At 41.7% G+C, this 22671-nt stretch overlaps 1 protein-coding gene across 3 annotated transcripts in view; it reads left to right on the top strand.

Moving 5' to 3' along the window:
- Positions 1 to 22671, top strand: part of SFSWAP (splicing factor SWAP) — a 589383-nt gene that overhangs the window by 75988 nt on the left and 490724 nt on the right. For all 3 annotated transcript variants that reach the window (XM_053701863.1, XM_053701864.1, XM_053701865.1), the window contains one exon: positions 8829 to 8958. In XM_053701863.1, the coding sequence (XP_053557838.1) occupies positions 8829 to 8958 (130 nt within the window). The remainder of the gene's footprint in view (positions 1 to 8828; positions 8959 to 22671) is intronic.

The raw sequence follows: 22671 nt of genomic DNA on the forward strand, positions 1-22671 counted from the left end.
GACTCGCATTCTGCAGTGGGCGGAAGCTCACAATTGTCTCCTGCCATCCACATTCCAGGAGTGGACAATTAAGAAGGCGGATTTTCTGAGCAGACGGAGTTTTCATCCTGGGGAGTGGGCTCTCCATCCGTAAGTGTTCTCCAGTATAACCCTCAGGTGAGGGGTTCCAGAGTTAGATCTGATGGCGCCTCGTCAAAACGCCAAGCTTCCAACGTACGGCTCAAGGTCAAGAGATCCTCAGTCCGCACTGATAGAGGCTCTGGCAGTTCCTTGGGATTTAAGGTTAGCATACCTGTTTCTTCTGTTTGTTCTCCTTCCACGAGTCATTGCTCATATCAAGCAGGAGAGAGCGTTGGTGATTCCAATAGCTCCTGCCTGGCCTCGCAGGATCTGGTTTGCGGATTTGGTGAAGATGTCATCTCTTCCACCTTGGAGGTTCCCTCTGAGGAAGGGCCTTCTAATTCAGGGTCCATTTCTCCATCCAGATCTAGATTTTCTGAACCTGACTGCTTGTAGATTAAAAGGTTAGTCTTGTCTAGACTTGTTTTTTTCGGAAGCGGTCGTTGATACTATGCTTCAGGCTCATAAACCAGTTACTCGCAGGATTTACCATAAGATATAGTGTAAATACCTTTTTTTTGGTGTGATGCTAAAGGTTTTTCCTTGAGTCGGGTAAGGATTCCCTGAATTTTATCTTTTCTTCAGAATGGCCTGGAGAAAGGTTTGTCAGTCAGTACTCTGAAAGGTCAGATTTCTGCACTGTCTATCCGTTTACACAAACGTCTGGCAGATTTACCAGTTGTTCAAGCTTTTGTTCAGGACCTGGTCAGAATCAGGCCTGTGTTTAAACCTGTTGCTCCTCCTTGGAGCCTTAATCTAGTCCTTAAAGTTTTGCAGCAGGGTTAGTTTGAGCCGATGCATGTTGTTGATATAAAATTATCTTGGAATGTTTTGTTTCTCCTTGCTATTTATTCCTCTCGCAAAGTTTCTGAGCTTTCAGCTCTGCAGTGTGATTCCCTGTACCTTATTTTTCTTGCAGATAAGGCGGTCCTTCATTCTAAATTGGGTTTTCTCCCTAAGGTGGTGTCGGATCGAAACGTTAAAAAGGAAATTGTTGTTTCTTCTTTTTGTCCTAATCCTTTTCATAAGGAATGTCTTTTGCATAACTTGGATGTTGTGCGCACTCTAAAATTTTACCTACAAGCAACTAAAATTTTTCGTCAATCTTCTGCCTTGTTTGTGGTTTTCTCTGGAAAGTGTAAGGGTCAGAAAGCCACTTCTTCCACTTTTTATCTCTAGTTAAGAAGTATGATTCCTTTTGCTTATGAGACTGCTGGACAGCAGCCTCCTGAGAGAATTACAACTCATTCTACTAGGGCTTTCTCCTCATCTTGGGCATTTAAAAAATGAAGCTTCTGTGGAACATATTTGCAAGGCTGCAACATGGTCCTCTCTGCATACCTTTTCCCACAGATTCTACAAATTTGATACTTTTGCCTTGGCTGAGGCCTCTTTTGGGAGAAAAGTTCTTCAAGCGGTGGTGCCTTCTGTTTAGGTCCTCCTGCCTTGTTCTCCCTCCCTGTTTATTCAGTGTACTCTAGCTTGAGTATTGGTTCCCACTAGTAATTGGAATGATGTTGTGGACTCTCCATGCCATAGGAAAGAAAACAATTTATGCTTACCTGATTTCTTTCTGGGCATGGAGAGTCCACGTCCCCGCCCTCTTTTTTTAAAATCTAAACCGGCAGTTTTTTAAAATTAAACCTCAGGCACCTCTATACCCTTGTGTTTCTTCTTTTTCCATTTTCCTTCGGCTGAATGACTGGGGATTATGGGTAAGGGAAGTTACACTCAAAAGCTTTGCTGGGGTGCTCTTTGCCTCCTCCTGCTGGCCAAGAGTTGAATATCCCACTAGTAATTGGAATGACGTTTTTTACCCGTCTGTATCCCCACATTTACACTAAATGTAATTCAATTTTAAGTAATGGTTATAGAAAAGCTATGTAAAGAAGAAGTTTTAGAAAACAATCATGCTCCCAGTGACAGTTTGACAGAGAGGTACTAATATCTTAATTTTCTACTTTTCTCTTTAAGTATTTGTGTCTGTGTATATTGAGATAAGAAAAGGATTTATTGTGAATACAGAGAGAGGTGTTAATGAGGTATGCTCTCCCTGCAAGTTCAGCCCATTTCATTGGGCTGTGATTTCAATTAGCAGATACCGCTATTTCCTATACAACAATATTGCCTAATGGAGCCATTTCCTATACACTTTATACAATAACTTGTTATACCAGCTGCACAGTTTAAACACATTAAGGGTAAAACTATTTAACAGTACACTGCCCCTTTAAGCTCCCTTTTGAGAGCTAAAGTGTCTCAGCAGGACATGCCCATTGAGCCGAGGAGTATATGCCTGTTTCCACTAATCACTAGCTATGTCTTAATGAGGAGCTGCAGTGTGTTGCGGTGTCGGAGTTCAATTTTAGCTATGTGTTTAACCATTTGAGTTAAACTCACAGGTCTCGGTCTGCAGAGGCAGCTTTGGTGCCTTTGTGATGGAGGCTCCTGCTAACTGCATGTTAGGAAGTAGTGGTCACACACAACTTGGGTGATTTGATAGACCATAGTCTCTTGTGATTGGGTGCAGTTGTTTATCCCATAATAAATAGACAGCAGACATCCTTGTTTCAAAATGCACTAATGCAAAAGTTACATTATATTTTATTTTTGCATAATTGTTTTGTTTTTTTAGTGTTTTTTTGTTTTTTTTACCTAATTGAGATTTTCTGTTGTAAAGGTGTATCCAGTCCACGGGTTCATCCATTACTTGTGGGATATTCTCCTTCCCAACAGGAAGCTGCAAGAGGACACCCACAGCAGAGCTGTCTATATAGCTCCTCCCCTAACTGCCACCCCCAGTCATTCTCTTGCAGCTCTCGACAAGAAAGGAAGTATCAAGAGAGATGTGGTGACTTAGTGTAGTTTTTACCTTCAATCAAAAGTTTGTTATTTTTAAACGGTACCGGCGTTGTACTGTTTTACTCTCAGGCAGAAATTGGAAGAAGACTTCTACCTGGAGGTTTGATGATCTTAGCGGTTTGTAACTAAGGTCCATTGCTGTTCTCACACATAACTGAAGAGTATGGAAAGAAAACTTCAGTTGGGGGGACGGTCTGCAGATTACCTGCTTTGAGGTATGTTCAGTATATTTTTTTTCTAGAGAGATAAGGTCTAGAAAATGCTGACAGTGCCTGGTATATTTAAGGTAAGCCTGATACAGTGATTTAGCAACAACTGGGATCATGCTTGCAAAAAGGGATAATATTCATGTTAAAACCTATATTACTTAGTGTAAAAACGTTTGCATGATTTATAAATAAAAACGTTTTTTCTCTGAGGGTGATAAATCTTTATTTGGGGCCTAATTTCCACATGTCTTGTTAGATTACTCCTAGGAGTACTTTTTTTAAGGCCCTCTGACTTTGAGTGCATGGTGGGAGGGGCCTATTTTCGTTTTCAGTCGGAGACATCCAGCTTCCCTGAAGGAGTCCTCTGGCTTATAGGACCTCTTTTTTTAAGGGCAGGTAGGAGCCACAGCAGGCCTGTGGCAGTGTGTTTGACTGTTTGTTAACAGGTTTTAAGTTTTTCTAATTCGTTTTTGGGCCTGAGGGGTTAATCATCCATTTGCAAGTGGGTGCAATGCTGCTTTAGTCCCTTATACACACTGTAAAAATTTCGTAGAGTTTACTACTTTTTTTTCACTGTTTTGCAGTTTATGTGGTAGGTTTTTTTTCTCTTAAAGGCACAGTACGGTTTTTTATTATTGCTTTTTTCACATTTATTAAAGTGTTTTCCAAGCTTGCTGGTCTCATTACTAGTCTGTTAAACATGTCTGACATAGAGGAAACTCCTTGTTCATTATGTTTAGAAGCCATTGTGGAACCCCCTCTTAGACTGTGTACCAAATGCACTGACCTTTCTATAAGTTATAAAGACCATATTATGGCTTTTAAAGATTTGGTTTCTGAGACTGACAAAAGGAAGGTTATGCCATCTAGCTCACCCCACGTGTCAGAACCTATAACTCCCGCTCAAGGGACGCCTAGTACATCTAGCGCGTCCAATGCGTTTACTTTACAAGACATGGCGGCAGTTATGAATCATACCCTCACTGAGGTATTGTCCAAACTGCCAGGGTTACAAGGAAAGCGAGACAGCTCTGGGGCTAGAACAAATACAGAGCTTTCTGACGCTTTAGTAGCTATGTCTGATATACCCTCACAATGTGCAGAAGTTGAAGCAGGAGAGCTTTTATCTGTGGGTGACTTCTCTGATTCAGGGAAGGCGTTACTTCAGTCTGACTCTGAAATTACAGCATTTAAATTTAAGCTTGAACACCTCCGCGTGTTGCTCAGGGAGGTTTTAGCGACTCTGGATGACTGTGACACCATTGTAGTCCCAGAGAAATTGTGTAAAATGGACAAATACTTTGCAGTGCCTGTTTACACTGATGTTTTTCCAATCCCTAAGAGGTTTTCAGAAATTATTACTAAGGAATGGGATAGACCAGGTGTGCCGTTCTCTCCCCCTCTCCCCCCAGTTGTGCTTTCCTAGATCCTATGGATAAGAAATTAGAGAGTTTCCTTAAGAAAATCTTTATACAACAAGGTTTTATTCTACAGCCTCTTGCATTCATTGCCCCAGTCACTGCTGCAGCGGCTTTCTGGTTCGAGTCTCTGGAAGAGGCTTTACAGGTAGAGACCCCGTTGGATGATATCCTTGACAGGCTTAAAGCTCTTAAGTTAGCCAATTCATTTATTTCTGACGCCGTTTTTTTATTTAACCAAGCTAACGGCTAAAAATTCAGGTTTTGCCATTCAGGCACGTAGGGCGCTATGGCTTAAATCCTGGTCAGCTGATGTCACTTCAAAGTCTAAACTTCTCAATATCCCCTTCAAAGGGCAGACCCTATTTGGGCATGGACTGAAGGAGATCATTTCTGATATTACTGGAGGAAAAGGCCACGCCCTTCCCCAGGATAGGTCCAACAAGTTAAGGACCAAACAGACTAATTTTCGAGAGTGGCGCAGCGTCATCTTCCTCTTCTACAAAACAAGAGGGAAATTTTGCCCAGTCCAAGCTAGTCTGGAGACCTAACCAGGCTTGGAACAAGGGGAAACATGCCAAAAAGCCTGCTGCTGCCTCTAAGACAGCATTAATGAGTAGGCCCCGATCCGGGACCGGATCTAGTGGGGGGCAGACTTTCTCTCTTCACCGAGGCTTGGGCAAGAGACGTCCAGGATCCCTGGGCTCTGGAGATTGTTTCCCAGGGATATCTTCTGGATTTCAAAGCTTCATCTCCAAAGGGGAGATTTCATCTCTCACAATTATCTGCAAACCAGATAAAGAGAGAGACATTCTTACATTGTGTTCAATACCTACTAGTTATCGGAGTGATCCACCCAGTTCCAAAGGAGGAACAGGGGTAGGGCTTCTATTCAAATCTGTTTATAGTTCCCAAGAAAGAGGGAACTTTCAGACCAATCTTGGATCTCAAGATCCTAAACAAATTTCTCAGGGTCCCATCCTTCAAAATGGAGACTATTCGAACCATCCTACCTATGATCCAGGAGGGTCAATATATGACTACCGTGGATTTAAAGGATGCTTATCTACATATTCCGATACACAGGGATCATCATCAGTTTCTCAGGTTCGCCTTCCTAGACGGGCATTACCAGTTTGTGGCTCTTCCCTTTGGGTTAGCCACGGCACCAAGAATCTTTACGAAGGTTCTAGGGTCCCTTCTGGCGGTTCTAAGACCGCGGGGTATAGCAGTAGCCCCTTACCTAGACGACATCCTGATACAGGCGTCAACTTTTCAAATTGCCAGGTCCCATATGGACATTGTTCTGGCGTTCCTAAGGTCTCACGGGTGGAAGGTGAACGAAGGAAAGAGTTCTCTCTCACCTCTCACATGAGTTTCCTTCCTAGGAACCCTGATAGATTCAGTAGAAATGAAGATTTATCTGACAGAGGTCAGGTTGTCAAAACTTCTAATTTTCTGCCGTGCTCTTTATTCCATTTCTCGTCCGTCAGTGGCTCAGTGTATGGAGGTAATCGGATTAATGGTAGCGGCAATGGACATTGTTCCGTTTGCCCGCCTACATCTCAGACCACTGCAACTTTGCATGCTCAATCAGTGGAATGGGGATTACACAGATTTGTCCCCTCTACTAAATCTGGATCAAGAGACCAGGGATTCTCTTCTCTGGTGGCTATCTCGGGTCCATCTGTCCAAGGGAATGAGTTTCCGCAGGCCAGAATGGACTATAGTAACGACAGATAACAGCCTTCTGGGCTGGGGTGCAGTCTGGAACTCCCTGAAGGCTCAGGGTTCGTGGACTCAGGAGGAGGCCCTCCTTCCGATAAACATTCTGGAACTAAGAGCGATATTCAATGCTCTTCAGGCTTGGCCTCAGCTAGCTGCGGTCAGGTTCATCAGATTTCAGTTGGACAACATCACGACTGTAGCCTATATCAACCATCAGGGGGGAACAAGGAGCCCCTTGGCAATGTTGGAGGTTTCAAAGATAATTCTATGGGCAGAGGTTCACTCTTGCCATCTCTCAGCTATCCATATCCCAGGAGTAGAGAACTGGGAGGCGGATTTTTCATCCGGGGGAGTGGGAGCTCCATCCGGAGGTATTCGCCCAGTTGATCCAACTTTGGGGCAAACCAGAACTGGATCTCATGGCGTCTCGTCAGAACGCCAAGCTTCCTTGTTACGGGTCCAGGTCCAGGGTTCCCAAGGCAGCACTGATAGATGCTCTAGCAGCGCCCTGGTCCATCAGCCTGGCTTATGTGTTTCCACCGTTTCCTCTGCTCCCTCGCCTGATTGCCAAGATCAAGCAGGAGAGAGCTTCGGTGATCTTGATAACCCCTGCGTGGCCACGCAGGACTTGGTATGCAGATCTGGTGGACATGTCATCCTTTCCACCATGGACTCTGCCACTAAGGCAGGACCTTCTACTTCAAGGTCCCTTCAAACATCCAAATCTAATTTCTCTACGTCTGACTGCTTGGAGATTGAACGCTTGATTCTATCAAAGCGTGGTTTTTCCAAATCGGTCATTGATACCTTAATTCAGGCTCGAAAGCCTGTCACCAGGAAAATCTATAATAAGATATGGTGTAAATATCTTCATTGGTGTGAATCCAAGGGTTACTCATGGAGTAAGGTCAGGATTCCTAGGATATTATCTTTTCTCCAAGAAGGATTGGAGAAGGGATTGTCAGCTAGTTCCTTAAAGGCACAGATTTCTGCTCTGTCTATTCTTTTGCACAAATGTCTGGCTGAGGTTCCAGACGTTCAGGCGTTTTGTCAGGCTTTAGTTAGAATCAAGCCTGTGTTTAAACCTGTTGCTCCGCCATGGAGTTTAAATTTAGTTCTTAAAGTTCTTCAAGGGGTTCCGTTTGAACCTTTGCATTCCATAGATATTAAGCTTTTATCTTGGAAAGTTCTGTTTTTAGTAGCTATCTCCTCGGCTCGAAGAGTTTCGAAGTTATCTGCTTTACAATGTGATTCCCCTTATCTGATTTTCCATGCAGATAAGGTAGTGTTACGTACCAAACCTGGGTTTCTTCCTAAGGTGGTATCTAATAAGAATATCACTCAGGAGATAGTTGTTCCTTCACTATGTCCTAATCCTTCTTCAAAGAAGGAACGTCTATTACACAATCTTGATGTGGTTCGTGCTTTAAAGTTTTATTTACAAGCTACGAAGGATTTTCGTCAAACATCTGCTTTGTTGTCTACTCTGGACAGAGGAGAGGCCAAAAGACTTCGGCAACTTCTCTTTCTTTTTGGCTAAGAAGTATAATACGCTTAGCTTATGAGACTGCTGGCCAGCAGCCTCCTGAAAGAATTACAGCTCATTCTACTAGAGCAGTAGCTTCCACATGGGCTTTTAAACATGAGGCCTCTGTTGAAGAGATTTGTAAGGCGGCGACTTGGTCTTCGCTTCATACCTTTTTCTAAATTCTATAAATTTGCTTCTTCGGAGGCTATTTTTGGGAGAAAGGTCTTACAGGCAGTGGTGCCTTCCGTTTAAGTTCCTGCCTTGTCCCTCCCTTCATCCGTGTCCTAAAGCTTTGGTATTGGTATCCAACAAGTAATGGATGAACCCGTGGACTGGATACACCTTTACAAGAGAAAACAAAATTTATGCTTACCTGATAAATTTATTTCTCTTGTGGTGTATCCAGTCCATGGCCCGCCCTGTCATTTTAAGGCAGGTGTTTTTTTTTTTTTTTTTTTTTAAACTACAGTCACCACTGCACCCTATAGTTTCTCCTTTTTTTCTTGCTCGTCTTCGTTCGAATGACTGGGGGTGGTAGTTAGGGGAGGAGCTATATAGACAGCTCTGCTGTGGGTCTCCTCTTGCAGCTTCCTGTTGGGAAGGAGAATATCCCACAAGTAATGGATGAACCCGTGGACTGGATACACCACAAGAGAAATACATTTATCAGGTAAGCATAAATTTGGTTTTATCTTGCTTCACTAAATTTAGTGGCCACTTTTTCTTACCACCTACTTCTTTTAAGTCTTTGTTTATAATTGGATAACACTCTTGAAAAATCTTTTGAAAATGTGTTGTTACTTTTATTAGATATATATTGGTTTACTTGTTTTAATAAAATGAAGAAATATTAGTCATTCTGCTTTTCACAAAATAGCATAAAGATGTATCCACTTGTATACATGCCAATCCTTTGAACATTAAATTGATTAGTTGAAATAACTTCCATTTTCTGATCCTCAGCCATTAAAGGTAATTGATCCAGACCACCCACTAGCAGCTCTTGTCCGGAAAGCTCAGGATGAAAAGTTGGCTTCTCAGCAAACTGAAAGCCTAGTTGCTCCGGCAACCCAGACAAATTCTTCAACAGAGAGTAAGTAAAACATATGTTACCAAACAATGGTTTAGGAGGCTTAACACTATTTCATTTGAAAGTGACCTTTATTTGGCCCCCACATCCTCAAAAATTTTTTTTAATAAATAAGTAAATAAAATACAAAATAAAAAACTTAATATATTTAGGAAAATCTTGCGAAACACCAAATATTTTCTATTTATTGAAGAGACTGAAATAAAGAACAAAAATTAATGATCAAATCTGTGTTCTTTGAGGGCTTATTTTCTGCATAGTGATTTTTATTTTTTTTTACTCAATTTTTTTTTTATACAGGTCTCTTGTTTTATGAAATATTTTATACTCTCTTTATTCTGCTGTTTGATTCCTCTAATAGCAGAACATTTGTAAATTACATTGTGCTAAGTGAACACACAGGTGTGTAACAAATTCGAAAATATAATAAATATTAGTGTTTTTGCTTTACCTTTGTTAAACTGTCATAGATACTTTACTGGATTATCATCAGGGAATATCAGGAAATCAAGTTTGTCTGAGTGTGAATCAAACCTCATATTTATGTGTGTATGAGTGTGTGCATATCCTAACGTTGTTTTAATTTTTTAGTTTTGCTCTTGAAGCTATGTTTATTTCATACTGTTGAATATTGGTAATGAGAATAGAAAGCTAATCTTTAGTAATGTATGTTATAGGAGCATTTTTATTCATTTACTAGCTGTAAATATGTCATCATGCTTTCAAAGAGGTCACTATTAATTCAGAATTAAAACTATCTAGTTGAAATTCTGATGCTAAATCTAACTGCATGCCTTCTAGAAGATAATTGTAATGATTGAATAAAAATGGTGTATATTTCAACATGGGGATTATTTAGAAATGTGGGTAGCATTAGTAAAAATGTACCTAATGATAGAAGTCTCCTAAAGGGGTAGTCTAGTCAAAATTAATCTTTCATGATTCAAATGGAGCAGGTAATTTTAAGCAACTTTCTACTCCTATTATAATTTTGTTTTACAAGATATGACGAGTCCACGGATTTCATCCTTATGGGATTGCGCCTCCTGGTTAGCAGGAAGTGGCAAAGAGCACCACAGCAGAGCTGTATATATAGCCCCTCCCTTCCCTCCATCCCCAGTCATTCTCTTTGCCTGTGTTAGTGATAGGAAGAGGTGAAAAGTGAGGTGTTAATTTAGATTCTTCAATCAAGAAGTTTTTTTATTTTAAAATGGTGCCAGAGAGTACTGTTTTTCTCAGGGAGAAATCATCAGTCACTTAATCCCTAAGAGGAGTGGAGACATCTTATTTTTCTGCCCTGATGTTTATGATCTTAGCAAACATTATCTAAGATCCGGCTGGTTTTCCACTGACCAGTTGAAGGTAGTGTAAAGAAATATCTTCAGTGTGGAGAACTGTGTCATGCTACAAGCAGCATTGAGGTATGTTCAGTCATTTGTTTCTGGGGAGACTTGATACATCAGAACAGGCTGACATTTTTCCCTAACTGGGGAGGGATAATAAGTAGACACTATAGGAATGGAAATGGTGTACTTGGATTCCATTTTATATATATCGGTGTTTTTGTTTTTTCACTTATGCATATGTGGGCTGACGCTGGGAGATGCGGTTTGCTGTCCATGACCTGGCGTTATTATGTTAAAAAATAACAGGCCTGGGAGAGAGCTATATTTTATGGTTGTTGCGCTTTTATTGTTAAAGTGTGTATTATGAGGGGCACATGGCGTTTTTTAACTTTTAAGTTGGGATATCCAACATGTTGGTTTTTGGCCCATGCAGGCTTCAGTGCGGCTCGAGTTACGCCCACGGTGGGCGGAGCCTAATTTCGCACGCTCAGCCGCGCAGTCTTCATCCGGATCAAGCAGCAAGGTCCTGGGCTCCGGTGGGGCCTAAGTTATTTTATACTCGAAGGGTACAGAGAGACTTAGGAACGCTATCTAAGCCGAAGCAGTGTGATCTGGGGGCAGGGGCCTAAAGTGTTGATAAATTTGTTAAACTTCATGAAAGTTGATATAAATTGATAAATAACATTGCCTAACAAGCGGTGCAATATTGTCAAGTCTATTTGGACACATAAGGGCATTTTTTATTACCGCAAACGTTGTTTCTTTCATGTAATTGGCAAGAGTCCATGAGCTAGTGACATATGGGATATACAATCCTACCAGGAGGGGCAAAGTTTCCCAAACCTCAAAATGCCTATAAATACACCCCTCACCACACCCACAATTCAGTTTTACAAACTTTGCCTCCTATGGAGGTGGTGAAGTAAGTTTGTGCTAAGATTTCTATGTTGATATGCGCTTCTCAGCATTGTTGAAGCCCAATTCCTCTCAGAGTACAGCGAATGTCAGAGGGACGTGAAGGGAGTATCACTTAAATACAATGATTTCCCTAACGGGGGTCTTTTTCATAAGTTCTCTGTTATCGGTCGTAGAGATTCATCTCCTACCTCCCTTTTCAGATCGACGATATACTCTCAATTTACCATTACCTCTACTAATAACTGTTTTAGTACTGGTTTGGCTATCTACTATATGTGGATGGGTGTCTTTTGGTAAGTATGTTTTTTATTACTTAAGACACCTCAGCTATGGTTTGGCACTTTATGCATTTATATAAAGTTCTAAATATATGTATTGTACTTATATTTGCCATGAGTCAGGTTCATGTATTTCCTTCTGCAGACTGTCAGTTTCATATTTGGGGAATATAAAGATCTTTTAAAAATGAACTTTCTTACCTGGGGTTTTAGTCTTTTTTTCAATTGACTACTTCTTACAAATTGCGGGCGATATTAGGCCCGCGGGTGCGACAAATGCTAAACTTTATTGCGTCATTTTTGGCGCGAATTTTTTTTTTCCTGTGAAAAAGTACGTCTGTCGCAAGATCGTCATTTCCGGCGTCATACTTGACGCCGAGACCTTTCACACGGTTGCGTCATTAGTGACGCGAGTGTGTCATTTCCGGTTATTTTTTGGCGCCAAAAAAGTTTAGTTACGTTGTGCGTCATACTTGGCGCCAAACATTTTCATTATTTTAATACCCCATTAATGTTTGCCTCTTGATTTTTTCTCTATCAGAGGGCTATGCTATTTGCATTTTTTCCCATTCCTGAAACTGTCATATAAGGAAATAGATCATTTTGCTTTATATGTTGTTTTTTCTCTTACATTTTGCAAGATGTCTCACTTTGATCCTGCCTCAGAAGCTTCTGCTGGAACATTTCTGCCTGACATCGGTTCTACCAAAGCTAAGTGCATTTGTTGTAAAATTGTAGAAATTATATAGCAGAATGTCATTTGTATTAGTTGTTTTGATAAACTTTTACATGCAGATAATGTGTCCATCAGTAATAGTACATTGCCAGTTGCAGTTCCTTCAACTTCTAATGTGCATAATATACCTGTAAATTTTAAAGGAATTTGTTTCTGATTCTATTCTGAAGGCTTTGTCTGCATTTCCACCTTCAAATAAATGTAATAGGTCTTTTAAAACTTCTCATTTAGTGATGAAATTTCAAATGACCAACAATATGATAATTTATCCTCTTCTGATGAGGATCTATCTGATTCAGTAGATCCTTCCTCAGACATTGACACTGACAAATCTACTTATTTATTTTAAATTGAGTATATGCGTTCTTTATTAAAAGAAGTGTTAATTACTTTGGATATTGAGGTAACCAGTCCCCTATTCCTGAGGCTATTTCTGATATGATTTCTAAGTAATGGAATAAGCCAGGTACTTCTTTTATTCCTTCTTCAAGGTTTAAAAAATTGTATCCTTTGCCAGCAAAATCTATAGAGTTTTGGGAAAAGATCCCCAAAGTTGATGGGGCTATTTCTACTCTTGCTAAACGTACCACTATTCCTAGGGAAGATAGTACTTCCTTAAGGATCCTTTAGATAGGAAGCTTGAATCTTATCTAAGGAAGGCCTTTTTATATTCAGGTCATCTTCTCAGACCTGCAATTTCTTTGGCTGATGTTGCGGCTGCATCAACTTTCTGGTTGGAGAATTTAGCGCAACAAGAATTGGATTCTGACATATCTAGCATTATTCGCTTACTGCAACATTCTAATCATTTTATTTGTGATGTTAGATCCATGTCTTTAGCTATATTTAGCTTTGTGGCTTAAATCTTGGAATGCTGATATGACATCTAAATCTAGATTACTATCTGTTTCTTTCCAAGGTAATAATTTATTTGGTTCTCAGTTGGATTCTATTATTTCAACTGTTACTGGGGGAAAGGGAGTTTTTCTGCCTCAGGATAAAAAACCTAAGGGTAAATCTAAGGCTTCTAACCATTTTCGTTCCTTTCGTCAGAATAAGGAATAAAAACCCAATCCTCCCCCCCAAGGAATCTGCCTCTAATTGGAAGCCTTCCTCAAATTGGAATAAATCCAAGCCTTTTAGGAAACCAAAGTCAGCCCCTTAGTCCGTATGAAGGTGCGGACCTCCTTCCAGCTCAGCTGGTAGGGGGCAGATTAAGGTTTTTCAAGGATATTTGGATAAAATCTGTTCAAAATAAATGGATTCAGAGCATTGTCTCTCAAGGGTATCGAATAGGAATACAGAGTAAGACCTCCTGTGAGAAGTTTTTTTTCTCTCACGTATCCCAGTAAATCCAGTAAAAGCTCAGGCTTTCCTGAAGTGTGTTTCAGACCTGGAGTCTTCAGGGGTAATCATGCCAGTTCCTCCTCAGGAACAAGGTTTGGGGTTTTATTCAAATCTATGCATTGTCCCAAAGAAGGAAAATTTATTCAGTCCAGTTCTGGATCTGAAAATTTTGAATCGTTATGTAAGAGTACCAACTTTCAAGATGGTGACTATAAGGACTATTCTGCCTTTTGTTCAGTGAGGACATTATATGTCCACAATAGTCTTGCAGGATGCATACCTTCATATTCCGATTCATCCAGAACATTATCAGTTTCTGAGATTCTCTTTTCTAGACAAGCCTTACCAATTTGTTGCTCTTCCATTTGGCCTAGCAACCGCTCCAAGAATCTTTTCAAAGGTTCTGGGTGTCCTACTCTCTGTAATCAGAAAACAGGGTATTGCGGTGTTTCCTTATTTGGACGATATCTTGGTACTAGCTCAGTCTTTACGTACTGCAGAATCTCACACAAATCAACTAGTGTTGTTTCTTCGGAAACATGGTTGGAGGATCAATTTACCAAAAAGTTTCTTGATTCCTCAGACAAGGGTCACCTTTTCAGGCTTCCAGATAGATTCAGCGTCCATGACTCTGTCTCTAACAGACAAGAGATGTTTAAAATTGGTTGCAGCCTGCCGGCACCTTCAGTCTCAGTCATTCCCTTCAGTGGCTATGTGCATGGAAGTTTTAGGTCTCATGACTGCAGCATCGGATGCGATCCCCTTTGCTCGTTTTCACATGAGACCTCTTCAGCTTTGTATGCTGAATCAATTGTGCAGGGATTATACAAAGATATCAAAATTAATATCCTTATATCCCAATGTACGACACTCTCTGACATGGTGGATAGATCACCATTGTTTAGTTCAAGGGGCTTCTTTTGTTCGGCCAACCTGGACTGTGATCACAACAGATGCTAGTCTTTCAGGTTGGGGAGCTGTTTAAGGATCTCTGACAGCACAAGGGGTTTGGAAATCTCAAGAGGCGAGATTTCTAATAGATATTTTAGAACTCTGTGCAATTCTCAGAGCTCTTCAGTTTTGGCCTCTGTTAAGAGAGAACCGTTCATTTGTTTTCAGACAGACATTATCACAACAGTGGCATATGTCAATCATCAGGGTGGGACATCACAGTCCCCAAGCTATGAAAGAAGTATCTCGAATACTTGTTTGGGCGGAATCCAGCTCCTGTCTAATCTCTGCGGAGCATATCCTAGGTGTAGACAATTGGGAAGCAGATTATCTCAGCCGCCAGACTTTACATCCAGGGGAGTGGTCTCTCCATCCAGATGTTTTTTCTCAGATTGTTCAGATGTGGGGTCTTCCAGAGATAGATCTCATGGCCTCTCATCTAAACAAGAAACTTCCCAGATACCTGTCCAGGTCCAGGGATGTTCAGGCGGAAGCAGTGGATGCGCTGACACTTCCTTGGTGTTATCATCCTGCTTATATCTTCTCGCCTCTAGTTCTCCTTCCAAGAGTGATTTCCAAAATCATCATGGAACAATCATTTGTGTTGCTGGTGGCGCCAGCATGGCCACACAGGTTTTGGTATGCGGATCTGGTTCAGATGTCCAGTTGCCCGCCTTGGCCACTTCCGTTATGGCCAGACCTACTATCTCAAGGTCCGTTTTTCCATCAGGATCTCAAATCATTAAATTTGAAGGTATGGAAATTGAACGCTTAGTACTAAGTCATAGAGGTTTCTCTGACTCAGTGATTGATACTATGTTACAAGCTCGTAAATCAGTCTCTAGGAAGATTTATTATAGAGTTTGGAAGACTTACATTTCATGGTGTTCTTCTCATAAATTCTCCTGGCATTCTCTTAGAATTCCTAGAATTTTACAGTTTCTTCAAGATGGTTTGGATAAGGGTTTGTCTGTAAGTTCCTTGAAAGGACAAATCTCCGCTCTTTCTGTTTTATTTCACAGAAAGATTGCTATACTTCCTGATATACACTGTTTTGTACAGGCTTTAGTTCATATTAAGCCTGTCTTTAAATCAATTTCTCCTCCTTGGAGTCTTAATTTGGTTCTGAAGGCTTTACAGGCTCCTCCATTTGAGCCTATGCATTCTTTGGACATTAAACTACTTTCTTGGAAAGTGTTGTTCCTTTTGGCTATCTCTTCTGCTAGAAGAGTTTCTGAGCTATCTGCTCTTTCTTGTGAAGCTCCTTTTCTGATTTTTCATCAGGATAAGGCGGTTTTGCAGACTTCATTTGAATTTTTCCTTAAGGTTGTGAATTCTAACAACATTAGTAGAGAAATTGTTGTCCCTTCCTTGTGTCCTAATCCTAAGAATCCTTTGGAAAGATCCTTCTATTCTTTGGATGTGGTGAGAGCTTTGAAATATTATGTTGAAGCTTCTAAAGATTTCAGGAAGACTTTTAGTCTATTTGTTATATTTTCTGGTCCTAGGAAAGGTCAGAAGGCCTCTGCTATTTCCTTGGCCTCTTGGTTTCAGCTTTTGATTCATCAAGCTTATTTGGAGTCGGCTCAAGCCCCGCCTCAGAGAATTATAGCTCATTCTACTAGATCAGTCTCCACTTCGTGGGCTTTTATGAATGAAGCTTCAGTTGATCAGATTTGCAAAGCAGTGACTTGGTCCTCTTTGCATACATTTACTAAATTCTACCGTTTTTATGTATTTGCTTCTTCGGAAGCAGTTTTTGGTAGAAAAGTTCTTCAGGCAGCTGTTTCAGTTTGATTCTTCTGCTTTTGATTTAAGTTTTTTTTCTTTCAAAAATGAAAATAAACTTATTTTCTCTTGTTAAGTGTATCCAGTCCACGGATCATCCATTACTTGTGGGATATTCTCCTTCCCAACCGGAAGTTGCAAGAGGATCACCCACAGCAGAGCTGCTATATAGCTCCTCCCCTAACTGTCATATCCAGTCATTCTCTTGCAAGCCTCAACCAAGATGGAGGTCGTTAGAGGAGTGTGGTGTTTTATACTTAGTTTATTCTTCAATCAAAAGTTTATTTTTAAATGGTGCCGGAGTGTACTGTTTATCTCAGGCAGTATTTAGAAGAAGAATCTGCCTGCGTTTTCTATGATCTTAGCAGAATTAACTAAGATCCATGGCTGTTCTCACATATTCTGAGAAGTGAGGTAACTTCAGAGAGGGAATGGCGTGCAGGTTTTCCTGCAATAAGGTATGTGCAGTTAATATTTTTCTAGGGATGGAATTTGCTAGAAAATGCTGCTGATTTTCACTGTTATTTCAAATTTTGACAAAATTTGTGTTTCTTAAAGGTGCAGTAACGTTTTTTATATTGCTTGTAAACTTGCTTTAAAGTGTTTTCCAAGCTTGCTAGTCTCATTGCTAGTCTGTTTAAACATGTCTGACACAGAGGAAAGTACTTGTTCATTATGTTTGAAAGCCATGGTGGAGCCCCATAGGAGAATGTGTACTAAATGTATTGATTTCACCTTAAACAGTAAAGATCAGTCTTTAACTATAAAAGAAATATCACCAGAAGATTCTGACGAGGGGGAAGTTATGCCGACTAACTCTCCCCACGTGTCAGACCCTTCGCCTCCCGCTCAGGGGATGCACGCTAATATGGCGCCAATTACATCAGGGACGCCCATAGCGATTACCTTGCTGGACATGGCTGCAATCATGAATAATACCCTGTCAGAGGTATTATCCAGGTTGCCTGAATTAAGAGGCAAGCGCGATTGCTCTGGGGTTAGGAGAAATACAGAGCGCGCAGATGCTGTAAGGGCCATGTCTGATACTGTGTCACAATATGCAGATCATGAGGACGGAGAGCTTCAGTCTGTGGGTGACATCTCTGATTCGGGAAACCTGATTCAGAGATTTCTAATTTTAAATTTAAGCTTGAGAACCTCCGTGTGTTGCTTGGGGAGGTATTAGCTGCTCTGAATGACTGTAACACAGTTGCAGTACCAGAGAAATTGTGTAGGCTGGATAAATACTATGCGGTACTGATGTTTTTCCTATACCTAAAAGACTTACAGAAATTATTAGCAAGGAGTGGGATAGACCGGGGGTGCCTTTTTCCCCACCTCCTATATTTAGAAAAATGTTTCCAATAGACGCCACTACACGGGACTTATGGCAGACGGTCCCTAAGGTGGAGGGTCCCTAAGGTGGAGGGAGCAGTTTCTACTTTAGCAAAGCGTACTACTATCCCGGTTGAGGACAGTTTGTGCTTTTTCAGATCCAATGGATAAAAAATTGGAGGGTTACCTTAAGAAAATGTTTATTCAACAAGGTTTTATTTTACAGCCCCCTGCATGCATTGCGCCTGTCACGGCCGCGGCGGCATTCTGGTTTGAGGCCCTGGAAGAGGCCATCCATACAGCTCCATTGACTGAAATTATTGACAAGCTTAGAACACTTAAGCTAGCTAACTCATTTGTTTCTGATGCCATTGTTCATTTGACTAAACTAACGGCTAAGAATTTCGGATTCGCCATCCAAGCGCGTAGGGCGCTATGGCTTAAATCCTGGTCAGCTGACGTGACTTCGAAGTCTAAATTACTCAACATTCCTTTCAAGGGGCAGACCTTATTCGGCCTGGTTTGAAGGAAATTATTGCTGACATTACTGGAGGTAAGGGTCACACCCTTCCTCAGGACAGGGCCAAAGCAAAGGCCAAACAGTCTAATTTTCGTGCCTTTCGAAATTTCAAGGCAGGTGCAGCATCAACTTCCTCCGCTTCAAAACAAGAGGGAACTTTTGCTCAATCTAAGCAGGCCTGGAAACCTAACCAGTCCTGGAACAAAGGCAAGCAGGCCAGAAAGCCTGCTGCTGCCTCTAAGACAGCATGAAGGAACGGCCCCCTATCCGGCGACGGATCTAGTAGGGAGCAGACTTTCTCTCTTCGCCCAGGCGTGGGCAAGAGATGTTCAGGATCCCTGGGCGTTGGAGATCATATCTCAGGGATATCTTCTGGACTTCAAAGCTTCCCCTCCACAAGGGAGATTTCATCTTTCAAGGCTATCTGCAAATCAGATAAAGAGCGAGCCATTCCTACGCTGTGTGCAAGACCTCCTAGTTATGGGAGTGATCCATCCAGTTCCGCGGACGGAACAAGGACAGGGTTTTTATTCAAATCTGTTTGTGGTTCCCAAAAAAGAGGGAACCTTCAGACCAATTTTGGATCTAAAGATCTTAAACAAATTGCTCAGAGTTCCATCTTTCAAAATGGAAACTATTCGGACCATCCTACCCATGATCCAAGAAGGTCAGTACATGACCACAGTGGACTTAAAGGATGCCTACCTTCACATACCGATTCACAAAGATCATAGTCGGTTTCTAAGGTTTGCCTTTCTAGACAGGCATTACCAATTTGTAGCTCTTCCCTTTGGGTTGGCTACAGCCCCGAGAATCTTTACAAAGGTTCTGGGCTCACTTCTGGCGGTTCTAAGACCGCGAGGCATAGCGGTGGCTCCGTATCTAGACGACATCCTGATACAGGCGTCAAGCTTTCAAGTTGGCAAGTCTCATACAGAGATAGTTCTGGCATTTCTGAGGTTGCACAGGTGGAAAGTGAACAAGGAAAAGAGTTCTCTATCCCCACTCACAAGAGTCTCCTTCTTAGGGACTCTTATAGATTCTGTAGAAATGAAAATTTACCTAACGGAGTCCAGGTTATCAAAACTTCTAAATGCTTGCCCGTGTTCTTCACTCGATTCTGCGCCCTTCGGTAGCTCAGTGTATGGAGGTAATCGGCTTAATGGTAGCGGCAATGGACATAGTGCAATTTGCGCGCCTTCATCTCAGACCGCTGCAATTATGCATGCTGAGTCAGTGGAATGGGGATTACACAGATTTGTCCCCTCTGCTAAATCTGGATCAAGAGACCAGAGATTCTCTTCTCTGGTGGTTGTTTCGGGTACACCTGTCCAAGGGTATGACCTTTCGCAGGCCAGATTGGACAATTGTAACAACAGATGCCAGCCTTCTAGGTTGGGGTGCAGTCTGGAATTCCCTGAAGGCACAGGGATTGTGGACTCAGGAGGAGAAACTCCTTCCAATAAATATTCTGGAGTTAAGAGCGATATTCAATGCTCTTCTGGCTTGGCCTCAGTTAGCAACACTGAGGTTCATCAGATTTCAGTCGGACAACATCACGACTGTGGCTTACATCAACCATCAAGGGGGAACCAGGAGTTCCCTAGCGATGTTAGAAGTCTCAAAAATAATTTGCTGGGCAGAGTACCACTCTTGCCACCTGTCAGCAATCCATATCCCAGGCGTGGAGAACTGGGAGGCGGATTTTCTAAGTCGTCAGACTTTCCATCCGGGGTAGTGGAAACTCCATCCGGAGGTGTTTGCTCAGTTGATTCATCGTTGGGGCAAACCAGAGTTGGATCTCATGGCGTCTCGCCAGAACGCCAAGCTTCCTTGTTACGGATCCAGGTCCAGGGACCCAGAAGCGACGCTGATAGATGCGCTAGCAGCGCCTTGGTTCTTCAACCTGGCTTATGTGTTTCCACCGTTTTCTCTGCTCCCTCGACTGATTGCCAAAATCAAACAGGAGAGAGCATCGGTGATTCTGATAGCACCTGCGTGGCCACGCAGGACTTGGTATGCAGACCTAGTGGACATGTCATACAAGGTCCTTTCAATCATCCAAATCTAATTTCTCTGAGACTGACTGCATGGAGATTGAACGCTTGATTCTATCAAAGCGTGGCTTCTCCGAGTCAGTCATTGATACTTTAATACAGGCACGAAAGCCTGTTACCAGGAAAATCTACCACAAGATATGGAGTAAATATCTTTATTGGTGTGAATCCAAGACTTACTCATGGAGTAAAGTTAGGATTCCTAGAATATTGTCTTTTCTCCAAGAGGGCTTGGACAAAGGATTATCAGCTAGTTCCTTAAAGGGACAGATTTCTGCTCTGTCTATTCTTTTGCACAAGCGTCTGGCAGAGGTTCCAGACGTCCAGGCATTTTGCCAGGCTTTGGTTAGATTTAAGCCTGTGTTTAAACCTGTTGCTCCCCCGTGGAGCTTAAACTTGGTTCTTAAGGTTCTTCAAGGAGTTCCGTTTGAACCCCTTCATTCCATTGATATTAAACTTTTATCTTGGAAAGTTCTGTTTTTGATGGCTATTTCCTCGGCTCGGTTCGGAGAGTCTCTGAGCTATCTGCCTTACAATGTGATTCTCCCTATCTGATTTTTCATGCAGATAAGGTAGTTCTGCGTACCAAACCTGGGTTTTTACCTAAGGTGGTTTCTAACAAGAATATCAATCAAGAGATTGTTGTTCCATCGTTGTGCCCTAATCCTTCTTCAAAGAAGGAACGTCTTTTACATAATCTGGACGTAGTCCGTGCCTTGAAGTTTTACTTACAAGCTACTAAGGATTTTCATCAAACATCTTTCCTGTTTGTCGTTTACTCTGGACAGAGGAGAGGTCAAAAAGCTTTGGCAACCTCTCTTTCCTTTTGGCTTCGGAGCGTAATAAGCCTAGCCTATGAGACTGCTGGACAGCAGCCCCCTGAAAGGATTACAGCTCATTCTACTAGAGCTGTGGCTTCCACCTGGGCCTTTAAAAAAGAGGCCTCTGTTGAACAGATTTGCAAGGCCGCGACTTGGTCTTTGCTTCACACTTTTTCAAAATTTTACAAATTTGATACTTTTGCTTCTTCGGAGGCTGTGTTTGGGAGAGAGGTTCTTCAGGCAGTGGTTCCTTCCGCTTAATCCTGCCTTGTCCCTCCCATCATCCGTGTACTTTAGCTTTGGTATTGGTATCCCACAAGTAATGGATGATCCGTGGACTGTATACACTTAACAAGAGATAACATAATTTATGCTTAACTGATAAATTTATTTCTCTTGTAGTGTATCCAGTCCACGGCCCGCCCTGTCCTTTTTAAGGCAGGTCTAAATTTTAATTAAACTACAGTCACCACTGCACCCTATGGTTTCTCCTTTCTCTGTTTGTTTTCGGTGTAGAATGACTGGATATGACAGTTAGGGGAGGAGCTATATAGCAGCTCTGCTGTGGGTGATCCTCTTGCAACTTCCTGTTGGGAAGGAGAATATCCCACAAGTAATGGATGATCCGTGGACTGGATACACTACAAGAGAAATAAATTTATCAGGTAAGCATAAATTATGTTTTTTTGGGTTGTGGATTAATTTTTTCAGCGGTATATGGCTGTTTTTATTTTATTCCCTCCCTCTCTAGTGACTCTTGAGTGGAGATCCACATCTTGGGTATTGATATCCCATATGTCACTAGCTCAATAGCTTTCTTTATCACCCCACTGCTTGGCTATTCGTTAAACTGAATTGTGGGTGTGGTGAGGGGTGTATTTATAGGCATTTTGAGGTTTGGGAAACTTTGCCCCTCCTGGTAGGATTGTATATCCCATATGTCACTAGCTCATGGACTCTTGCCAATATGAAAGAAATTAATTTATCAGGTAAGTTCTTACATAAATTATGTTTTTGCTGATAACAGAAAAATTGTTGCGCTTTTATTATTTAAAGGCGCAGTACACATTTTAAGTTAAAATGTTTGTCTATGTAATTTGACTTCAGAGCTCAATGTATCAAGTAAAGAACGACTATTATTGCTATTGCTAGTCTGTTTAACATGTCTGAACTTGAGGAAACTACTTGTTCTATGTGTTTAGATGCCATTGTGGAACCCCCTCTTACTTTTTGTCCCTCATGTACTGAAAGGACCTTACAATTTAAAGGGCAGATTTTCTTTAAGGAAAGTGTATCTAAGGATGCTTCTCAGTCTGATGAGAATCGGGGTATGCCGCTACTTTCTCCCCATGCGTCACAACCTTTAACGCCCACCCAAGCGACGCCGGGTTCTTCTACCGCGTCTACTTCATTTACTCTGCAGGATATGGCTGCAGTTATGTCATCTACCCTTACAGAGGTTTTATCTAAGTTGCCAGTGTTATAGGGCAAGCGCAGCAGGACAGAAGTCCATTTGAATACTGCGACCTCTGATGCTTTGTTGGCTATTTCCGATGTACCCTCACAGGGATCGTATCTGGGGGTCAGGGAACTTCTGTCTGAGGGGGAACTTTCCGATT

This window comes from Bombina bombina, chromosome 2 (genome assembly GCF_027579735.1).
Source record: "Bombina bombina isolate aBomBom1 chromosome 2, aBomBom1.pri, whole genome shotgun sequence".
NCBI lineage: Eukaryota > Metazoa > Chordata > Amphibia > Anura > Bombinatoridae > Bombina > Bombina bombina.